This window comes from Camarhynchus parvulus, chromosome 1A, assembly GCF_901933205.1.
Source record: "Camarhynchus parvulus chromosome 1A, STF_HiC, whole genome shotgun sequence".
Taxonomy (NCBI): domain Eukaryota; kingdom Metazoa; phylum Chordata; class Aves; order Passeriformes; family Thraupidae; genus Camarhynchus; species Camarhynchus parvulus.
The window spans coordinates 10581715-10606234 of record NC_044586.1 but is presented as its reverse complement, the minus strand read 5'-3'; the positions used below and the strand labels follow the sequence as shown (position 1 = coordinate 10606234).

General features: G+C 39.9%; 1 protein-coding gene across 3 annotated transcripts in view; it reads right to left on the bottom strand.

Annotated features, from left to right (window-relative positions):
- Nucleotides 1-24520, bottom strand: part of KIAA1549 (KIAA1549 ortholog) — a 142840-nt gene that overhangs the window by 18374 nt on the left and 99946 nt on the right. For 2 of the 3 annotated variants that reach the window (XM_030960219.1, XM_030960221.1), the window contains exons 10-14: nt 23192-23376; nt 8943-9145; nt 5527-5651; nt 4293-4307; nt 1180-1385 (exon numbers count right to left, since the gene is read on the bottom strand). In XM_030960219.1, coding sequence (XP_030816079.1) covers nt 1180-1385; nt 4293-4307; nt 5527-5651; nt 8943-9145; nt 23192-23376 — 734 coding nt within the window. The remainder of the gene's footprint in view (nt 1-1179; nt 1386-4292; nt 4308-5526; nt 5652-8942; nt 9146-23191; nt 23377-24520) is intronic. The other variant, XM_030960220.1, reaches the window with a different exon arrangement.

Here is a 24520-nt window from a genome sequence, read left to right as displayed (position 1 = left end):
ATGCAGGAACACAGCAGCAACACAAAGGGCCCAGACACCCAGCTGAACGTGGCACTAGCAGCTCTACATCACCCTGGAGGCTGAGTTTTCATGCCTCTCTCCTACCTTTTTTCAAATTTCATGGAGTACATCTCATTATCTGGGTAAAGCTGTTGTAACACCACACTTGTAAGTCCTGGCCCAAAACCCACTGGAATGATTCTTATCACTGGTAAACACTTGAGCACCAGATTAGGTAGCAACAACTGCCCTGCCTGTGCTGGACTAGTTCTGGAACACATCAGCATCAGCAAATTAAAAAATGAATAAAATTTGATTTTTGTGTATTCTCTCATGAAAATCTGAAAAAATAAAAACATTTATAGGACACAAGTCAGACTTTATAGTTAGAATCTTACGTCTTCAGCCCATACAGGCAGATTTCTGTTTTGTGGCTCCTCTTGCCTCTGTATCCTAGATATATATATTTGCCTCTCTTCAGTAAGGTACTGAGAAACACAGATTCCTGACAAAGTTACACCTTTGAGTAATCAAAATTCAGTTACAGGTTTGAGTAATCTTCCACTCTGAATTATGAAAAAATGTTATCTTACACCAAACCAGGATGCAGGTAGGTGCTACTGTCAGGCAGTGTATGATGTAGTTTTATGGTGCATCATCTCTCCTCATGCCCCAGGCAGGCTCATATTCTGCTAATAGTAACATGAGCCTCAGTGAAAGCAGGAAATTTTGTATGTTTACTGTCAGCTAAACACATTAGAAGTTGAAAGCAATGGGGCTGCAAATTCACACCCCAGAATGTTTTGAGATAACTTCTTTTTATAACCAACATTCTGAGTCCTGAAAAGTAAAAGAATAGTGTAGAATGAAAACCAAGGTCGGCCATATATTCCAATTCTCATACATTAATTAGCACAAATTTGTCTTTAAGTCATGTCCTGCCGACTAGCAAAAGGATGCTAACACAAAGGTATCCTGACCACCAGATCCTCTCTGTGTTTAAATTTTGGTTTAGGTGTCTTTTAAAACAGGTCAGATAATTTCTCTGGATGGAAACAGGATTATTCCTGTAACTTGTCAAGGAATTCACAAGGAACTCCTGATAACAAGAAACTGGCTACTTTTCACTTGGCTAGGCATAGAATCCTCCAAAACCATGCAAAATACTTTCAGAAATACCTCTTTATTGATTTTGTTGGTCTCTGCCACCCGATCGGAGAGCACAGAGTTCTGGACCGGAGGGGCTGCCATGGGCTGCATGGCAATCAGCTGGATCTTGCTTGGCACACGCCTGCTGGCATCTGAGGAACGGGACATCCTATCCACATGTTCAAAGATAGAGGCTGAGGAGTGCTGCTCGTTTCCACTGCTGGTCTGAGGAGGTCCTAAATTATCAGAACCAACACGGAGTGAAGCAGCGCTGCCAGGGTTATCACAGTCAAATGTTAAGCTCTACAGATGCTGTGCTACAAAACTATGCCCTGTTTTCCATCTGTGCCTAATTTGCCCTACAGGCCTTCCAGCTGACTCACATTTAGTGTACAACAAGTTTACCCTGTGGTTTGCAAATTATAAACATTTTCCCATTAGATTTCCAGAAGGTGAGCTGTCATTCTTTATTTCTGTAAATCAAGCTCTTGGCACTTGCAAACCCCCAAAATCTCAATCTACTTTCCTGCATAAAAAGCTGTTTAAGTACATTCTGCTAATGATTCCTCTTATAAGTACTTAAGGAGATGCAAATTACCCAAATGGGGGTTCAAAGAGCAATGAAAGATGTCTCAATGCAAAATGCATTTCTTAAGTGATAGGAGTGATACAGGAATCAACAAAAACCCCCTTAGAAATCTGCACAAAACACAAAGAATTTTATAGACATTTTACTGATTAACACTTTTAAAGGAGATTTTTTTTCTCTGTGACAAGATAAATAGTCACATAATAATAAGCAAGCTGCATTAATACTGTCATGTTGTAATTTCTTGAAGAGGTTCAACCAACTCGAATACAATCAGCAGAAGACCTTATGGAAACCAATATGCATGGAAGTGCACCCAGGTCCTGCCAACAGTTAATTACTTCAGTAGAAATAGGTCATCTCCCTCAAAAGACTCGAAATCTACAGGATCACCCCAGTGATTTGCAGTTAAGCACAGATTTAGTAATTTTTTTCTGAGTTAGACCTAAATCAGAAACTGTTATGCAGATGAGGCTTGCAAAAGCTACTGAAAACTTTCAAAATAACATTTTGTCTTATCCATGTGATAAAGCCACACATTCTCAATCTGCTTTTCACTATGAAATATAAGAAATGAGAGATCAAGACTCATGACTCTCCTTATAAAGCAACACAGCAGTGTAGAGGGACATAGTCCCACATCTTTCCACAGACTTCTAATAAGGAGATGTGGTTCTCAATATTCAAATCAGGAGGAAAATCTAATTTGCTACAGATACAGAATCAATTGCTGATCAACATGATCCACCTACAACAGACAGGAAGGGAAATAAAATAGTCCCTGCTGTGATCCTGTTGCAACATGTGCTGGTAATGCAGGACAGGGTTCAGAAGAGGAGTGAATCCTATCTTCTGCGGAAGGTCACAGTAGATGACTTGCTCCTTTGTCTCTTCCAGCACAACATGGAGCAGGACATGAAAGGAATAGTATGCTTTATTAAATTCACAGCATACTACTTTTGGGCTGGAAAGCAAGTCTGGCCACAAGTTAAGCAAAATCAGGCACTCCCAGACTCACTGACCTCCACCATAAAATTGTAAGGGTATTTTTGTATTACTTGGTTAGTGAGGTCCAATATTTTCAATTACACTAAGCATTTACTCTGAATCTTTGTAACTTCATCCATAACTTTCCCTTGTACACACATAAACAAGCGCAGGGACCTCTTAGCTAAAGGATTCTTAAGCTCATTTCGTAAAACAGAAGTCCCACTGAAAAATTTTGGTAAGGCTTTACAGTAACATTGTATGCTATTCCTTTTTACAGAAAAGATACACACAAAAAACCCTCGTAAGCTGCATATGACCTTTAAATCCTCTCTGTGTGTCTACACTCAATGTGTCTATAAATATAAACCAAGATGGAAGCACAGAAAAGTAGATGAAGTCAGGAACAGCGTAGCACTGTATACATACAACAAAAGGAGAAATGGTTTCTAACTCAACATAAGAACGAGGTCCTGAAGAAGTTCTGACAGAGAGAATAAGCACAATTTCTCTTTTCAAAGTTCTTATATTAAACTATTATTCATATTTAGAAAATCTTCCTTATCAGGCTATCGGATGGCACTACATGAATGAAATGTTGATTTCAGAATAATTCAGCTGAGGCTGAAGAATAATGGAGAGGTATTTAATACCCCAAGACCGGTCAGATCATGTTTTAACAACCAGTCCATACAGGTCACATGCCAGGATCAGTGTTCATCACCGCTCCCTGAGTTGAAACCATTAACTGAAATGTCAGGAAGCTGTGATTTCATTGAAAACCAATACAGCTGGAGATAGAGAAAGGCTACTGCCCCCTTGAGAAACACAGCAACCAAAGTGCATAAGGCCTCATCCAAAATCCAGTAAAGTCAATGGGATTCTTCAACTCATCCACTGATATCTTAACCATGCCAGAGTATGCAATCAGAGATAAATTTCACACAGTTTGTTTGTATCCCAGTAGGTGACATCCCTAGGATACAGCTGATGACTCATTACACCCACCAGTGGAAAGCAGCAGAGCACAGAAAGACAGACAGAGGCTGCTCTAAGATGGTCAGTGCTATCAGAGGACACAGACCTTATTTTATCACTAGATGTGTTATACATTATCAAACACAGCAGCAGCTTTCTCCTGCCCTATGTTTGCCATGTCTCAATCCTGGCAGAGAAAACACTACTTCACAACAAAATATCTGTGTTTCTTTGCAAGGTAGCTCATGTTTGTCTTGAGCTTCCAGTTAATTAATTCTATGTTAATTCTAATATTATCTCCAACTTGTTTGTACAAAGCTGGTTTTAGGACTAACAGCTGCATTAGTTTTGCTTCTTTCACAGTGATGTTTTCCTCAATAATTTGAAAGAATTGGGAGGAAATAATTAGAAAAATGCGCTGGATTACTATAATTTGTGTTACTGAGACTTTTTTTATACTTCAATAGCTCAAAAGCAGTTTTATTTTCTTAGACTCAGGAGACAAACTCTTCCATCCTTAAGACATAATTGCAGCTACCCCAACACCCCTATTCATATTTGTACTCAACTACCAGCTCTGGTTACTTACCCACTCTGTTTGCTCCTGACAACATAAAGGAAAAAGAAGAGACAACACAGTAATTATGACAAGTAATTTAGCTAGAATGGCAACTGGAAAAAAAACCACAGCAGTAAGATGACTGCATTTACTTTTGAATGAAATGCATGAACTTGGATCAAACTGCCAAATCTCAGCTGCACAAAAAGGGAACTGAATCTCCCATTTAGTAGAGAGCTCTCTGCAGACGCTGTCTCAAATTCTGAGTGCTAAGAATAGTCCCTATGATTTGCAAACTAGGGGCACCAAATGCTGAAAAAATAGTGCATTTTACCCAGTGAGGGCATGATAGATAGAATGGACACATTTCACACAGTCTCCTTGCTGCCTTTACCAGGTAATTCAGATGCAGCAACACGTAACATTTCTACACCAAAAGGAAATGTTAAATGTTACATAAAATTTTAAGCCAGACAGAAAAAGAAGAGATGAATCTGGAGTTCCCAGGTAAAAAGAAATGGGAGAACACTAAAACAGAGCAACAGAATTCAAGTCAGATGGGTTGGAGGAACTCAAACCCTCCTGAGATATTTTCCCATATTTTCAAATATATAAATAAATCTAATATATATCTATTAATCTAATATATACCTATATCTAAAATATATTTATTTTAGAGCACTTCCAAGAAAAATAGTGGCATTTTAACTGGAAACAAGATGGTTCTTTATAAAAAAACACCAGTGTTATTTACACAGCAGCACTGAATTTTGATCTTTCTTATGTACAATCATGCAAGCATTTTGATAAATGAATTCCAACTCATTTGTAAAACACTGATCTCTCTGGTGTCCTTTTTTTTTTAATATCACTTTTTCAGAGTTACTGTTACAGACACACCTCTGTGGTCTGAAGTCCTGCTGTGGCCTCTGCTGCCCATGTAAGTGCCTGCAGTTCTGCTACCATGGGAGACTCAATCAGGCCAGGCTGGACAGTTTTGCTGGGGGTGTGTGTGGCACAAAAGGAGGCAACATTCATTCCTACTAAGCCATTTGTTTCAAAAGCTTGCTGGAATGAAAGGAATGTACAGCTCCCCAGTTTCAAAAGAAGAAACTAAACCAAATATGAAGGGATTTCCTGCGGCAAGGAGCAGAAAAATCAACGGCAAAAGATGAGTTTAGAAAAGTTACAGCACCAAAGTAACTCTTCAGCCTGAGTGAAGCACGAGAGCATACAAGGAGTGGGAAATAAAAAGGTAACAAACCCTTCTTCACTGCTCTGTGTGGCTTGCCCTCGTTTGCAGCAGTTGATGGTCTTGCACTTTCTTCTCCCGTCTCTCTCCCGCTGGATTGTTCACTTGCCGTGGATTCAGCATCTGATGGTGAAATTCTGCCACAAACATGACAAAACAAACAAACCAGCACGTAACACAAGTTTGCAAGGGGGCATAATTGTCACACACAAAGAATCCTGCGCTAAAATACCTTGTGAAGTCTGCTAAAATTTTCCTCTGTTTGTAAGTAAATGTATAATACTTTATCATAGCTAGATATTCATTGTCACAATGTTACTGTTGTTGTGTGTGAAAAATGACTGCAACACAGCTCACATGTGACAATATTATTAAGTAATCTTCCCTTTAAAATACACTGCAAGAAAAAGCTCTGAATTTGTAGCTAGCAATTTACCTCTCAGAAAGAAAACAATTGTATTAGGAATATGAAACCCACATGGGTAACTAGTCTAACATTCAGCTCTACTAACTTGGTGTTCTCTTGCTAACAATACAAATCTACGTGAATATTTCCCTGACTAGTTAAATGTAAGGCCATTCAAAAATGCTTCTTTTATGTATTTATTCCATGCAGTCACAAGATTCTTAAGAACATTTGTTATCTAAAAAACCACCATCTCAGTGCTCACAGCTCTTGTAGGCAATATAGAAAAATACCATGATCTTCGGCTGTAAAATTATTCTGATAATATAAAAATAGAAAAAATACAGAGCCCACACCACTGCCTGACACCAAAGCCTGTCTCTTCACATGGGATCAGCCTTTGTGATACAGTCTCTAGGGACCACTTTGTCCAGTGAACACTCACATTCTATTCTGGCAGGGAGTTAATCATGGAGAGTGTGCACATGTCTGTGCACTAACCTCATTAGTGCAGGATTTGCTTGGGCTAGATGGGTATATCTGAACTAGTTACTGAGGCTCTTGGCTAAACATCAACCTGCCTAGAGCACCCAGACTAAGACAACTATATGCAGCCTGGTAAGTCCATTGAAGTTAAATCTACTTCTTGCAGCTCTGAATTCAACTTCCCTTTTTCTCCTCCCTAAACAATGCAGGACTGCAATACTAATGTCACATCCCAATTAAAAAAAATAATAGTGGGGAAAAGAGGATAAATGGTCCTCAGTGACCTTAGAGATCTGCATCTTTTCCTGCGGGGGAGAGGGTGTGCAGAGCTATCACCTCCACCACCTTTGTCCTGGTTCAGCAGAGTATGAAGCTGGAGCTCTGTGTCCAGATCTCCTACTGACTTTGTTTCATCTCATTGTGCTCTGCAATTCCCATGATACTCCTTTCTCAGCATATCCAAATTACCACCAAGTAATAGGAACATAAATAGTGTTGAGTCAACATCAGCCATTTCTTGTAAGTGCTGAGGAATATGCACTTGTATACTCTCAAGTCAAAACAACAGGTCCAACTCCCAGCTGGAGCCTAGGGATGCTGAGCTTTCTGAACTCAGCTGTTCTCGTTTGTTGTTTCCTACAGATACAGAATGTGTACTCACATCACCACTAGATTTCCTGGCATGTAACATACAATCCAGAGCTGAACTGTGATGAACTGAGCTCTGTATTTCCTCACAAAACATCAAGCAGCTAAACCCAACACAACACAGTATGATACCATTTCACATTTCAACTTCTGCCTGGGGGAATAAATGTTTCAAATCACAAGCTGACATGGGCACATCAGCATGGCAGGGAGACGATGGCAACATCTCCATAGCTAAGCCTAAAGGAAGATTTGTTCTCCAGGGAATATGAGGGAGAAGGGGGAGATTCTCTGCTGAAAACATTTCAAGTGTCTGAACTACAGGTCAGTCACTCTCACCTCTGTGCCTATGGAGATCATGGAGCAGATTGGAAATGATGCCAAGGCACATGAAAAATAAGAAGGGGCTTGGTGACAGCCAACATGGCTTCACTAAGGGCACATCACGCCTGAATTACTTGGTGGCCTTCTACCACACCATATCATTAGAATGTTGGCCTCTGAAATTTCTCCTGCTTAATGTTCTGAATTATTCTAGACAAAACACAGTAGCAACCTCAAATTTAAACTTATTTCTTTTGCTTATCTGCATATAAATGTAGATACCTTCCCTTCACCCACGTATCAGCTCTGGCCTAGGCCACTTCTGAACTTTTAAAAAGAAACACTTGTCTTTCAGATTTATATTACTTTGTTTCAATTTATGTAAGCTACACCAAAACTAGTATAGCTAATTTTTCTTCCATTATTTTCCAGTTTTGTCCCCCTTCCACTGTACCACTGGCAGTCTTCTACTTACAAGGCCTGCAGGGATTTGGGAAGAGAGGCTTAGCTTCTGGAAGGGGGTAACTGAGCTTCAGGAAGCCCATATGGGGAAGATGAAGCAAGGATCTTAAGACAACTGGGGCTTTAGAGGAAGCACAGAGGGCTGAACAGAGGAGCAAGCTGTGCTGCAGAGACCTGCAGCCCAGTCAGATTCACCATTAGTTTCTTTCTAATCTCATCCAACCCTGCTCTTGATTGTTTGCTTTTTTTTTTTCCTCCCACTGCACAGTACCACATAGATATAAGCACAGGGAATGCAGAGCTGGAGACAAAGAAGTGTGAGAGTGAGGGAGAGGAAGAAGAATTACTGGAAAGTGTAGTTCAGAGGGGGTCTGCTCAGAGTTCCATTTTTTCCCCACATTTTTTTTTGTGCACAGATCCATCTCTACTGCACAGCTTTGTTACATCATGTATCCTACAAACACAATTTTTTTTCCAGAAAGGGACAGTCACATCATGTGATTATTAGAAAAGGTTAGGAAAATTCTGCTGATGGTTTCAGACCCTTCTCCATTTGCACAGCTGTGAATTACCATTCCTTTTTCTGAATAAGAAAAAGTCTCACTTGCTATGAGACCCCCGCAGATAATAATAAATAACAACACTTCTGCATCTTCCCCGAATTTTGGAGATATGGCTTAGTTTTGGAAATCCTGACTCTTCATACATGTATTGATCACTATTAATGGGATGGAAACACATTATCTTTGTCAGAGGTTTTCATTTGTTTTTAACCAGCTGCTGGCTTAGTGGCTAGAGATCACAAAGAGACTGCACTGGAAAACATGCACTTGGTGTTTCCAGTGAAAAAGCAAGGACTTGACTCCAGTCAGCTCAGCAGTATCTCAAGTACCCCTCTTAACTGGGTATGTTCCCTTTAAAAGAAAAATGAACACTAAATTCTCACTATCTTGTACTAATGAGTGGCGAGGTGCAACCGTGGTGGCTCACTAGAAAATGCGAGTTTGGGAGCCCTGGAACAGTTCTGAAATTGCCCTAAAAATACAGCAGCCCTTAATAAACTGTTGTCTGCTGCAATTTGTTTTAATCTCTGTGAACTGACCTCCCTCTGTGTCGAACAGTCTTTGAAGGCTTTGTGGAAGTCTTGGATTTGGGGCTGGGCACATCTCCGTTCTCGGATGGGGTTGTGTCCTTAATAGGTCCTGGTAAAGGAGCTGGCTCATGGATAATCAGGACATCATCTTTATTGTGCTGGCCCAGATGCTGCTTAGCAAAATCAAAGCCTTTCACACTGGGGGCTTGTAGCTGTGAGAAAAGAACAAAGACAAGAAACATGAACAGTGAGTGACAATGAGTACAAAAGGTTTTGGTTCAGATCTGCAAACAATGGCCACTGAGAGGATGGTCAGGCCACGGCAGTCTCAGGAAGGAACACGAGAGCACCAGGGAAAAGAAAAAGAAACTCTCCACAATTCTGTCACCTTAGTGCAGTATATGATACACAGTTTAAAATTCCAAATCAATAAATCTAGTTAAAAAACATACTTCTGATGCTGTTACTATTTTTTACTGCTCTTTCTTTAGATTTAATCCTTGTGTGAGGAGCTTTTTGTGTACTCATGAGTGCAAGGCTGTAGACACCTGTGTACAGACTGAAATGGCTACCACCACCAGGTCATATTTCCATTTCTTCCAGCCAAAATGGATGCAGGATTTTAAATAATTTGAATATTGTCACTGTTGATCTTTCTCATTTTGAGCTCCCCAAATCTGGGAGTGCTTGTACAAATACCTAGTTCATCTGATGAAAGATAAACACTCTGCAGATCTGAGTTATATAGCAGCCTGGCAATGACTTGTCAGCCAGTATTGATGCCCCCAGAAAAAAACTGAAAATCTCTTAAGAATTTCATACTGAACAGACAGAGAAATATACAAAAGGCTTTGGAATTTAGAGAAATTTTCCTAAAGACCTTGTTCAATGGGCATCATGCTTGAGAAAGACACAGAATTCAGCCTTTTACTTTCATAACTATATTTATAAAAAAGCTAACTTCATCTTATCAATGACTTGATTCAGACTTACTCAAGGCTCCGAGTTTCAAGGTCTCTTCTTATTTTTTGGGGGCTTTGGAGTAACTGGAAGATCTGAAGAACTAATTAGGAGAAAGTTTTTCCTCAAACCCCACTCAATTCCATGTCGTTTGGAAGTTGAAAGCAGAAAGAAAACGTTGACAGCTCCAGTTTCAGAAGCACATGCACACTAAACCTGCTGCACACCACAGGCACAAAATCCCCTGTGTGCTCCCTGAGCTGATTTCCTGCAAAGTGAAGCAAGTGCTGGAGTGCATTGATGGGTGCGTCAGGTTCCAGATGTTTAAATGAACCCCTTCTCATAAAGCTTGGCATGCCAGCACAGCTAACTGCAAACACACTCCTCTGATACCATGCCAAAGATAAGCTTGCCTAAGGAATATTCTGAAATAATCTCTTCAAAATATTTTCTCAGTAAGCAAACATTTTCCAAATGGTTCTCGCACTTGAGCAAGCTGCCTGTTTAAGCCAGTAGATGGCAATAAAAGCTCTTCTGTAAAATCCAACAGTTTATCTGCTGAGGTTTTGGAGTTAATTTCTCACAAAATGAGTAAGCTCATTATTGGAACAAATCTGGATGTCTTCTGCTATGTCCATTTGTCCTAGGCTTTACAACAGTCCCTTCAATTCAGCATTATGGGTGGTTTAGTTAATGAATTTATGCAAATAACTGCAACCACTGATTCAAAAAGGCACCAGGGAGCTACACTAGCTGAAGGTGTAACTGTGTCTCCATTTTTTGGAGTCTTTGTCATCTAGTGAAACCTTCCTGAAATTTTCTCCCCTTCAGAAGTTAAACATTTCTCTTCAGGATCTTGCTTACTTAATAAAACTGCTCCCCAAAACCCTCCAAAAATCCCCATCCCCTCCCCCAAATATTTCTGAAGACAAACTTTTCACTTCTGCTGTCAGAATTATCATGCCCGCCTTGCACCACTTTGGTTACTGAAACAACTTAGCTACCCCACCTCACTTAGGGCCAGTCTGAAGTTATGTCTATTCTCCTAGAAGATATTCCTGTGTATGACACTCTTCCTTTGAACCTTCAGAGGCTTCCCTTCTTTTAACCCTTTCACACTCCCCCCTCCTGCCTGCCCAGCCCTGCTGCTGCTTCCCAATGATCACATCCTCTGTTTCATTACATTCCCCTCCACAGACTCCAGTGCCCTTAGCCCCAAAGATGATGCCATTCTTCACCATGTGCTAGGCACAATTCTTCCACAAAACAATCTGGTGGTTCTCTACCCTTTTGTTATCAACCTGCAAAGTTACCACTGCTTTTTGAATAGTGTGATGGAGGGGGGGGGGGGTGAGGAAGGACAACTGAAGAGACAAACATTCCAGGAAGACTGGAGTTACCAGGATGGTTTTACTAAGACTGCTGCATGTCTGAAGCATGAACTTCAACCTAACTTGGAGTCATTCTAGCAGACTGAGTTTGGGAGTAAAAATCATACAAAAATATAGAATTTTCATGTTTTTTTAAACTTTGAATAGTCTTATTTGTAGTTGCAGTCCAACATGACCTTTTATCTAAGCACAGTCACAGATATATTTATGTGTCCAGGCACATGTGCCACAGCATATGTATGCATGAATGTTTATCTGCAGACAGACCACACAGCAGCTGAATTAAAAGGCTGTCAGTACTGCAGAGACCAGCACTCACACTGTAAGAAATGCCAGTTAAGATTATCTGAAACAACCACCAACGACTGCATCCTCTCACACACAGGCACTGCAATAAAGTCTTGAGTTAGAACATCACAAATTCAGTTCTTCCACAGAAACCCTATCGCTCTCTCCCACCCTGCTGGATCCTTGGCACAGACTGGCCCTTCTGCTGTTAGTCAGAGCTGGGCAGAATGCAAGAATGCTATTTGCAAAAGCAGGATCCCCATCTCATTTCACACAGAAGCTGGCAAACTGAAAGGAGAAGGGGATGCAAGATGAGTCTTCTATGCATGTTTACAGCCAGTGTGGCCAAGACTTCAGGGTTTCATGGACACTTGCTGGCAACAGAGGACTGGCCAATCTCAGCTATCACCACCCCAGGCACCACAGAATCTATAGCTATATTCCTTATATATATATAGATATTTCCTGAAGTTGGAGCCAGGTAAACTCCTCAGCTGGTCTTACTCTTCCCTTGACAGACAGGACCTTTCTCTCTGCCCCACTCTCTTGCTTCTATCTCTTCCTGCCAGTTGACAGCACCCAAGAACCTGAGGCTCATCAGTCTTTACACTTTTAATACCTGGTGTCATAACAAGCTCTGTGTAACACAACAGAGGAAAAACCCTCTCAGCTTTATGGTACAGCTCTACAGACCTCATAAGCACAGAACTGGTGTAATCCTCTGACAATTTAACTGGTAAATCTATAAAAGGGCTTTGTCAACCCCATGCAAACATTTTCCTAAACTTTTAAAACTTAAGCCAGAAACGGGCAGCAAAAGCATTTCCCTCACCCCAAACAACATTCTTGTTCTCTTTCCTTCAACAACCTACAGCCCCTAAGGCCCAGAATGTGCACTAGAGCTTCTCCACGACAATTTTTAGAATTCAGACTGAGCATTTAATTTTCTCTTAACCTTGTTCTTCAGAAAACAAATTCCTTCTCATCTTAAAAAACGGTTTCAGTAACAAACTGATACTTGAATGGAAATGGGCTGAATGTTTCAAGTCTTACAGAGTTCTGTACAGCCAAACATTTCTAGATATCTCTGCTAAAAAAACTTAAGTTGGCACTACCAGCTCCAGCCACTACAAAGACTGGATGCATGTATGTGTTTGTGCACATGAATGAAAAAGCATAACAGAAAAATGTGACAATACATACATACACAACATGATACATAACTGAATACAGAAAGATGGTCCTCAAAAATGATAAATTCCCTTATTAAAAATAATATTATTTGAGAAACAGAAATAATAATAGGATTACTACCATAGAAATAACATTGACATAAGCCTGCTTTGTTTTCTTAAAAACAAAATCTACGCTTCTCATACCTCTCCTTGTAGACCACAGCATTATGACTTAAGTGAGAAATGACAGCAGCCAAAATCCACATTTTCAGTGAGAAGTGTCTTAAGGACACTGAACCACAACTCTGCTTTTTTCAAAAAAAAGACAGATCACTGACTCAGTGAAATGAATGATGTTAACTCCTGAATGAAGATATTTCCAACGTTTTCTTAAAATTTTCTGTGTGCCACCTGCTGAGTTCCTTCTTTTCTTTAGATCAAGTTATGTAACAGGTTGCATCACTCTGCCCATCTTGGGACTGGTAGTCAGGACACCATGTATGGATCAGTCATCTATTACTCGTATATTAATCACCACCAAGACAAGAATATGGTATCTTTTCTAGAGCACTTTTAAAGTTTTGCTGCTATCGCAATTAAGTTGTGCTGATATTGTTATTTGTTCAGGTTTCATCAGCCTCAGGAGTCTTTACACAGGACTGCACAAAACCAGTCTTGGCAAAGATTTCTTGATTTAAATGTAAGTTGTTAGAGGTTTTAATTTGTCTTTAGTATGCTTGTGAAAAGGAAAGGGATAAACTACTCTGAAGCTTACCATCAAAATGAACACGTCTAAATTACTGCACTCATAAGGAACTACATTATTATACAAATGCAGAACCTAACAAAATCTTAAAGATGATTTTATATTGCTAAGTCAAGAGAGTTTTTAATTCTATTGTTACATACTGAATGAAATACCCAACCAAGAAAACCCACCAAACCAGTATTTGAAGCTCAATTCATAGAAAAATAAAATAATTTCTGCAGAAGCCAACAAAATCTGTGCACCTCAGTCAATTCTTATTGCATAAAAGCAGATAATAGTTTCAGTGTTGTTCAAGCCACCGAAATACAGAATGGTTGCCAATATATTGGTTTTTTGGATGCAGAGACACACCAGGAATGTCAACAACCTGTCTTCAAGAAAACAAATGCTGCTAACCATTCTGTGAGTAATTTCAGCAGAAAGCAGAAGAAAAGAAAAACACTTAACTCTGTATTCTCCCTGTAGTTCTTACAAGCAGCATTTGAATTAGGACATAATATGAAGAATAATGTATTAAGACCATTTTCCACTGATTTTATACCATGGTCTTGCCTTGTTCCTTGTAGAGCCAGCTGAATTGAGCAGAGGCTGTTAACATACACTTCTAAGGAAACAGAGGAGCTAAGCATGTGCTTTAGTGTCAGTGCATAACCTGTGAACAGGACAAGAATCCCTATAAAGAAGGGACTGACTGAAGGTTGCTGACTGACCACATTCCTGTCATGCTAGCATATAGGATGTTACTGGATAAAGAAACTTCTCAGAAAAAAAAAGTCTACGAGCTTAAATACAGCGAGTCAATGAGACACACTGTTCTTAAAATTCATGAGGTTGAAGATGTAAATCAGTGTGATTTAGGACAGCTTAAAGCTACTACACATTGCCAACTGACTTCACAACCTGACATTCACACCACCAAACTCTTGTCCATATCCCCAGGGCACCATAACATGGGTTAGTGTGAATTCCCTGCATCACTCTCATGACGCATCAAAAAGGATAAGAATTTGTAGTTGCTTGTGTGCTTGGTACACAAGTGCTTTAACTCTTTCTTCATTATGTCTACTATTTCATCCAAAAAGTCATCTACATCTTCTTCCCACAAGGATCATTCATCAATATGGTTTGCAGTCAACTGTTCCACAATTACATTCAAAACACCTACCAGTCTAGCAATAAATAAAAATTTAGAAGTACTGAGGCATGTTCACCTTTCTTATTTTCTTATTCAGCTCATTTTTCTATTATCATTTCTACATATCTTTCCACATAAGTACCAACTCTGTATTTTAGTTTGCACTGCTCTCCTTTGACATAAACCCCTTGGGGATGATGGCCAGGGACTGCCTGTAAAGTATGCATACAATTTATACATGTGATTCAATAACAATAACGCATATCTGACTTAAGACACCAAAGTCATTCATTCAAGAGAAAAGCATATTAGAAGATTTCATAGAAGGAGAGTTCTGACTCCATAGCCACCTTCAAAATACTGAAAAAGACCAACTTGTATCTCTTGAGGTCTTTTGTCCTTTGTGTCATTTTGTCTCTTTCCTGACATGGGATATTACGCAATGTATTTGTATTATAAACCAAACTTTTTTAAAACAAAACCCCAACACTAAGCATCACTTAGTAATGTGCAGAGGGGTTCCTTCACTTTTGCTGGTTTAGAAAATATGTTTAGGGACCAAAACAAAAAGTAGTCTCTAATTTAAATACCTTCACTTGGTAACAGTGTTGGTATGTAAACAGAAGTGCACACACAATGACAGTTCCCTGTATTTATTACATCTTACTTGAGATGTCACCACCCTCCCCCTACAGTGGGGTGACAGCCTGTGCTCTCTGAGGCAAGCCTCAAACCAGAATTTTGAGACCTGTGGGCCAAAAAAGAGGCTGCACTTACAAAATGCCACCCATTTTCTTATCTTGGACCAAGTATCTTTATACAAATTATATTTTCCATTTCTCATCACAACAGCACTTCAGCCAACTATTGCCATTTCTGAGAATAGGCAAACCTGTCCTTGGGGACAAGAAATATGCTTAGAGCTGCTGGGGTTTCTCCCATCAAGTTGGGAAAAAGTAGCACACTGTATAGCCAGCACTGGCACAGAAAATCAGAAGCAGCTGATGTACAGCCTCTGGTCCTCCTTCCCTCCACTGGAAAGCCAGAACTGTGTTACTGCTTACCACCAAACAAACAGTAAGGAAAGCAGGAATCCCACAGAAAATACCTCCTCAGGAATTTTGCTTCTGGAGTAGGATTAAAAACAAATAAAGAAAACCCCAAACTTACAAAACTTTATAAAGCTTGAGATTCTCAAGACACCTGTCCTGAAATATTTCCTTAAGACGGATTCTTCTCGTGGATTTCCATCATCCCTCTTCTTCTCCTTTGTGCAACTCTTCCTGCCACACTAATATTACCATGACAGCTCAGTAAATTTCACAAAATACAAGAGGGATCATGTTGTTGAAAGCCCATAACTCTGAGTACATATATGCCCACAGGCTGCTGAGATAACTGCTGTAACAGGCAGAATTTTGTTCCTGAATCACACAGTTTTAGCTTTCCTTCTCAGACAGAAATGCCTCTGGGTGGATACTATCTTAATCATAGTTTGTGAGGTTCCTTTGCACACTGGTTGGAGAGAAGTGTCAGGAGTAAGTCAGAAGAAGATTGGCAACTTCATATAATAGACAGGTATTTTTCATCCCTAAGTTACATTAACAATTACTCCTCTAAGCCATATACATAACTCCAACACCAGATGCAACCTCTAAGAGAGACAGAACAACACATTAAAAAATTACAAATTAAGGGAACTCTTCTCTAAACTTGTGAAGCAAATACATTCTAACATGACTCTCACCATCTGCACAGAGCACAGAGACAACACAGTCCAAAAACACATCCTCTTACAAATAATGAGAGAAGTGTTACCACTTTTAACTAAAGACTTCCAACACAGAGCATAGGTCAGCAATTTTCACTAATTTTTTCATGCTGGTATTTTGTTGGGTTCAATGATTCACATATTTATATACCTAAGAGGGGTTTAATGTGCACAGAAAGTACATTCCCATTTACTGCAGAAATATTCTGCTTGCTGAAATAAAACTGCAAGTTTCAAACACAAGTGTGCAGCACATTAAAACCTTAGGACAATGATTTAATGTTGGTGCATTTCCATGCTCCCAAAACAGCTAAATTCCACAGCAGATTCTCTATCATGTTTTGTAAGGAGAGAAAAATTTACTTCCCCAGTATTATTCTCATCTCAGAGGTTTATTATGCTTAGGACGGCAAAACATGTACCTGTATCTTGAAAACAGATTCTTTTTGTTTAACTCCTTTTGAAAAGTGGTTACTACATGAACATGACTCCATAAATCCACTGATCACCTACATTTTGAATGGCATATTCAATTCTACTCTCCTCCTCTCAAGATGAATGGAATAGAATTAGAAAATGTGCATGTTATTTAAAGGTTCAAATGCCAGTTCAAAAGAAGGGATTAGAAAACTGGGGCTCCTCTGATTGGAAAAAGAGGTGACAGAGACAGAAATATGACAGAGGTCTATAAAGTCAGGATTGGCAAAGATGAAGTGCCTAGGAATCAGCTGTTCCCTGTCCCCTCCAATACCAGGACTAAGGACCATCACAGAAAAACTTAGAAGTAGCAGGATAAAAGCATGGTGGAACAAGATGATGTGGTTCCTCATGTAACATGCTGTGGAAACCCCTGTCAGCAGCTGAGGTGAGCTCAGAAGGACCAAACAAGTCCATGGAAAAGAATTATGTTGAGGATTGCTAAATATCTAGCCACAAATAACTGGAGGCTGAAGAGTTACTCAAGGCAAAGCAATCCATACACTTGCCCTGTCCTTCTCCCCTCCTCTAGGCTTTTCCTTGTGGCATCTGGGCTAGCTGACCTTTTGGAATGATCTCAAGACAGATACTCAAATGTTTCTAAGAAAGCAGATGGAGACATGTCACTTTTTATATCTATTTGTATAAGCAGCGTATCTAAGTGTGGCATTTTATTTTTACCACTTGTGAACAGTTAATCCTCATTACAGAAAAAGAGTTACTACAAAAGAGTTCTTTCAGAGGAATTGCCATCAGAGAAATGTATTGTTGAGAAGTAATTAAGATGTTGAATACTCTATCCCTCGTTAGAATCCAGCTATTGACACTGGAGGAGATCCCATGTGCCATACCCAGGAAGACAACAGTTTGGATAGTTAGTCAAGGTAGCTATTAGCAATGAATGGTATTTGTTATGCAAACATGAATCTCATGCATAAACTCATGTCAGTTTTCAAGTAGTTTTTATAAGATTGGTGTCAGCTGCCTTTCTTAACATGAGTCTCTTTTGACTGAATTTTTCTGCAATGCAGAGCTGTTGCCTCGACATTAGACAGATGAACAAAAGGATTACAAGGATGTCAAAACATCACAAGAATTCTTTGCATCAGGAGCAGAAGCCTAGTATTTAGCCTCCAGCAGGGCTGGCCTCTGATCCTGGGAACATCCAAGAGATAGTCTACACACTACACAATAATAAGCAAAATTCTCAATTCAGACGTGTAAAGTTACACCTGACACATGACATTTGGATATCAGATATTCCTGCTTAGAGGGGGGAAATGAAAATCCACACAAGTGCCTCTCAGACATCTTGCAGCAGGCATGACTCATTACCTGTGACCGTGAGCAGATGAGAGCAGGCATGCAAGGGCCGGTGACAGTCCCCAGGAGATGATGACACTTGAGCTGAGCTGTGCTGGCACAGCCCTCCAGCACTGGCATTACCTGTGCTGCAGCTCCAGAGGGAGGTGCAGGACTTTGTCCAAGGCTTTGAACACTCCACCTGGGCCAGGTGTAAACACCCACAGGAGGGACACTGAACCAGAAGGACACATTCAGTCTCAAGGAAGCACAGTGGCATGCAGAAGGCTCCAGAGAGGAGTGACATCTGACTGGAGAAGCAGACATCATTCCTAATGGGTTTTATGATGCACCCTTGGATACACAAGGAACTGAGCAAGCCACTCAAAGCTATCACTGCAAAAGCAATGACTTCTGCACACCCAGCATTTACAGGAGAACATCCAAGATATTCTAAATAAACTGCCAATTAGCTTGTCCAGTTCTTGCCATTAGGGCAGGGAACCTTTCCCTGAATAATTGTCTATAGCTGAAATTATCGCTGAGATGTCCTAGGAAGGGATCTGACATTTTTCTTCAAATGCTTGTAACACAGAAAGGAAAGCGAAACCCCTAGAGAAGCAGGCTCCATTTTAATTTTTGGATGTCCAGAGACAAAGAAATAATACTGCTCACTCTGCTTCCATTGTGGATAACATGTAAAATGGTTGTTTTGCTCGCTGGGGAAGAGAAAAGAAGTGGTTTTGCACAAAAACATCAGAGGCCCAGTACAGGTACAGAGCAAAATGATGGTTTGAGCATTAAAGAAATTAATTGAGTTTTTTGTGAAGAAAAATTCAGTTGCCCACAAAAGGCACAACTTCTTTGCAGGAAAAAAAAGCTTGGGACAAGCAAAAGGTTGGGACAATGTTATGGTGGATATAGGCAATGGCAAGAGAGAAAATCTTGTTATTTAGAAATACCACTTGTGCATCTTCTTATTTTGTAAGGCAAGGATATCTTAATCCAGTGCAACAACCCAGGTCACATCAAGGTGAATTTCCAGTAGGATGCTATGGCTTACAGAACAAGTCATGAATATTTGATGTGCCCTTTAAATATCTTAGTATCATCTCTTCAAAAGAATTATCCTTGCACAGACCAATGAATCTTGCATAGATTCACTGCTCTCCCCTGTTTCCTTAACTCTCAGTTTAAAAAGCATAAAAAAAACTTTGATCTAAGCATCTTTTCCCATTTAATCTCCACAATGGAAAAGGAAACCTGACATTTTACAGGTGTTATTAATCCTGTTTTGACGCAAATGGATGGATTAGCAAATCACAATCTCTTCAAGCTCCTTTATTTTTCCTTACTTCATGATGCAACCTGGTTTTGCTAGCATCAGTTCCCACAAAAGATTTCTTTCCCATGTATTTATGTTTATATTCACTGAGGCAGCAGATAAATAAAAAAATCCCTTAATAACAGGCTCCCTCTCAATACTCTTTGCAGGAAGTAACATTATGAGCCTTTTAAAGCAGGATCCTTGTGCCATCCTGTCTGCAAGACACTGATCCTGTCCTGAAGCTGGAAGGCCAGATGGAAAGAACACAAACTGGTGGAGCAGTACAGCCAGTGTGCAGAACAGAATATCCTTGCTATTATCTATCCTGCCTTGGAGAATGACCTGGCCCTCAGGGTGGGGCCAAGCAGCACATCTGGAGTCAAGCCCAGCTTCAAGGCTGCTGGGGCACATCAGTATTCCTGCAATCTTGGGAAATTCTGTGCATCTGTCACCATAGGATCTGGGTATTTTTCAACACATCCATTTCCACTCAAATGGGAAATCTGCTTTTGCTGACCATCACAAGTGAGGGACTGTGACCCAACTACTCTAAAGGGGTGCCCACAGAGCATTTAAGGGACCAAAGCCAATTAGCTGTGCTGGCATGATATGCTGGCAGTATGACTGAACTGCTGTGTAGAACAACTACCTCATGAGCCTCACCCACCTCACCAAGGTGCACCCAAGCAGCCAAACCCCACACACCCTAAAGTCATGTAGGATCTAACTGCCAACAGATATTAGCACTGGGCTCCATCAGAAGACAGACTGTGAGGTTATGAAGTTTATTACTTACTTTTAATGGTGGCCATAGGAACACAGAAATCATACCTACTCTGTAAAATAAACCTCTACATATAAAAGATTAAAAATAAAACTGATATTGCCTCAGTGAATACCAAAATGCTTCAGGAAAATCCAGGAGTTTCAAAGCAGGATGAAACAATTAAACGAAAGCAGAGAAGAACGCAAGCATATGACTGACACACTGAGCTACAGAATCCAGTAAAATTTGTAGGGTCTAAGAATCTCCCTGCAGAGGATAATGCAATTTGCAAGAGAGATCCTAACTAAGAATAAAAAGCTCCTGCACAACCTGTGGCTTACTTATGCAATCTGCATTTACAGTACATTTACAGAGTTCTCTCTCTCCATGTTCCAAGAAACCAGCCTTTTAGTCTTGTCTCTGCAGCACGAAGCACACAGGCTTTCCCCCCTCTTTTAAGTCACAGGTAACATAATTTGCTCTCAGCTGCTACTGTAAATTCTAACAGATCATTATGCTGCCCACTGAACTGCTATGTTAAAGTGGCTAATTGAAGACACTGAAGAAAGATTGTTGACACCCCTGGAGATCCACCAGCAGCAGGATATCTGGTATCAACCAAACAAGAAACAGGTGTCTCAGTTTCTTATTTTCCAATCAACACACATTTTCAAGCACAAAACACATTACAGACTTATCACAAGGTTGAAAAGTATTGTCTCCTATTTCCAGCCATATCTATGCTAATGAAAAACTCTATATTTACATGAATTTTTTGTTAAATATTAATGGAAACGAGAAGAGCTAGCACACTATAAATGCATCTTTACATTTTTTTACACATGAAATATAGATTCCAAGAGAAAAACTTGGATCTTTAATCTAAATATCTTTCTATTTACAGATGTAGTGCAGGCTTTCACCTTCCTTCAGTACCAAGGTCAAGCTCTGAAAATAGAGAATGGAAATGTGGCTGTGGTGAGGAAGAGGAAGCCTAGTTCATTTTTATGGAGTTTATTTACAGACATGAATCCCAGACCACTGATGATGACACTTCTTTGATTACTTCTTTGCATTTGCTCTAATAGAAAGTATAAAATACATAGAAAATTTTAAAGGGCAGGATCAGATCAAATGTCCCTAATAATCTGTATGCTGTTTTGACTGTCAGGGGGTCTTTGTGGTGGTTAAATATGCCCTATTCTGACCCAGAATTCACACCCACTGTTTCAAGACACGAAATCCCAAAGACAGCCTGACAGTATGGAAGTCAGAGTACTGCTTTTATTCCAGGGAAAGGAGGAAATGGTCTGCAAAGTAGGTTCTTCCAGTTGCTTGATGTGCAAAGTGATAAAAATTTAAGCCGCTTTTTATTGCTTTACCTCCAGTGGCACAAGGATGGAACTGGATGTCCTTACTGGCTCTTTCTAGCTTGCTTACAGCAACTTCACCAAAGAAGGCAAAGTGACAGGTTCCCTAGGCAATCCAAAATGAGACCTGCATATAAACAAGTTTGAGGCTTCTGACTCATGAATGATTAAGATGAAGAATACTGTGGAAGCAGTGGGGAAAAGCAACTGAGCCATTTTCTTAAAAGGAAGTAATTACATGAAAGATGTTTCTGGCCTTACAGCCAATACAACCCAACTGCTTTCTTACAAAAAAGCTTGTGCTAGCAGAGAGGAACAGAAAATGTGATCAAACAGAGTACTGAGGGTAACAGCCCTCTCTTGCATGACTGTTCTCAAATTAGTCAAAACTACTGTGGGGAACTTCCTCAGTCAAAAACCTGTGTTACATATTCCCCCAGCAGAGGTGAAACAAGGTACCAGGGGGTGGTGTTCATCAAAGGGTACCACTTGTTGCCAGCCTGGATTCCGACACACAATTCTCAGTCACAAGACGAGTGGAAGTTGCTATTGATTTGTTCTGACTGCTTTGGAAGTGCGAGCGCTTTCTGCTTCTCTCATCTTTCACATCATTAATTATCTTGAAAAGAGAGCATGGTATACAGACAAGGCTTGTTATGGAGAAAACTGTGTGACTGAACACAGGGTCACAGTGCAGAACGTGACTGCAGTACCACAGGATTAGCACAGGCAGATTATTCTGCCTTTATTAATGCCTCTGAAGGTATAGTCTGTAACAAGAATTTCTGACACACACAGGTTCTCTTTGGCTGTAAAAATAAAGTAACCTTTCAGGCACTTTATCATTTCTTTTTACTGAATGCATCCTTTGTGAAAACCCTGGATCACAGATTTTTTGATTTTCACTCTTGGGCAAGAGAAATACAAGAGTACTGAATTTCTCACTATCCTAACCTATGCTCCTTATGCAGGCACACACAGATCCACTAATTTATGTTCCAGTACTGCAACAGGTTCTCAAAATTGCAACAAAAAGAGCCCTGGCAGAACACAGAGCAGCCAGGACAGGTTCTAGCGAATTCTAGTTCCAGTATGAGGTATGATGGGTGGTGCACTTTAGCTGTCAGATTTGGTTAGCAGAAACTCTCCAAAGAAAAATTCAGCCTTCTGGGGAAAACAAGGTCAGTGATTCAAGACTCAGTACATTTCTTCTTATTCAGTCCCAGCCACAGCCTTGAAATGAAGTGATAAAGACAAGTTCCTTTCAGCCTCAGTGCCCACATTTCCGAAGGATGGATCTATCTAATGCAGTATCAAATACCCAGGAGAATAAATAAAACACTATGGGATTCTTAACTTCAACTATCATTAGACTGCTTCCCTCCTTCTTTTTTTTTCCCTCTAAACTGGAATGCTCTGAAACTGTGTTTACACATGCTAGTTAAGGATGCCAGGTGCTCCCCAGAGTCTCACATTCCTTTGTTTTTAGAATACCCCACCTCCTCTCAGCACAGCTTCCCCGTTTACCTTCTGTCGCTGCTGAATGTTGCTCACTGTGTCTGGCTGAAACTCCAGCTTGTCTGTCCTGCAGAGTTTCCAGTATAAAATAATAACAATCAGGAGCACCACAGTAACTGGGACTGCCACCCCAACGATAATCCAGAGGTTGCTGTTCTGAGTCTCTGACGTGGGCTCCTTCAGCCTCTCCACAGCTGTAAAGTTAAAAGGAACACAGCAATATTACATGGTTATATTTCCAACTGAGGACACTTCAAGGTGATGTATTTTTATGTTCTTGTAAAAGCTAGTTAAGGAATTCATCAGAAACCAGCTGCACATCACAGGAAATGCCATACCACTGTAAGTTAAGGGATGTCATGCTCAGGAAGCATGGGGCAGGAGATCAATTGTCCTGGCACACCTTCTGAAGAGCTGTACTTAAAACACTAATGAAAATGGCTCTTCTGCCACACCATCCTGTAACCCAAAACTAAGCTGACACAGTGAAATGGGTCTAAAAAAATTACTCTACCACTAGCAAAGGTAAGATACTGTCCAACATTGCTGCCTGTTTCCTGCTTTAGGCAGTATTACCAGCTGCTTCTTCTCTTTAACGTTCTGTTATCAAAACCAATTTGAACCTCCTCCACAAGGTGTATAGTTCTGCATTGCTGATTACTTTTTTTCTTCTCTCTGTTTTATTGTCAGTGTGAGATCCTTCGGCCCCATGCAGAAAACAAAACTGCTGGGAAGTGTAATCAAACAAGTTATTCTTGCAAAAGATAAACTGAAATAAAAGACAAAACTTTTATTTGTTAATTTTGCACAGTGGTTAATTATGGGACTGAAAACCATAGCAATAATAAATTTCTAGTCAAATTGATGTACTTTCTAAAAATGATGTTTTCAAGTCAAAAAGAGTATTTCTATTTTTTTCTATATATCGTTTTATTAGTGGTCATTCCAATGATGAGCCTAGAACAAAGGAATATAGAATTCTTATATTTTATACATCTAACAGCTCATTTCTGGCATTATGTTTTCTGTTACAAAAATAATCTTTTTTTGGTCTAGCTTCTTCCAATAGAAGCACTTAAAGACTTCTATGATTCTGTGACTCTTAGAAGAACTCTCAAATGACAGGTCAAAGATAACAAATTCCAACATGCACTATAAGCTATGAACACTTTATCAAGTTTGTTCAACATTTATCAGTTTTGTAAAGAGAATTTATTCTTGCAACGTTTTGCACTTCTGTCTAACCAGCATTACAGTCCATTTATGGATACTGAGGAGATGCATATGAGCTACTGACCTATCTGTACACAACTGTTTTAATGAGGGACAAAATTTAGA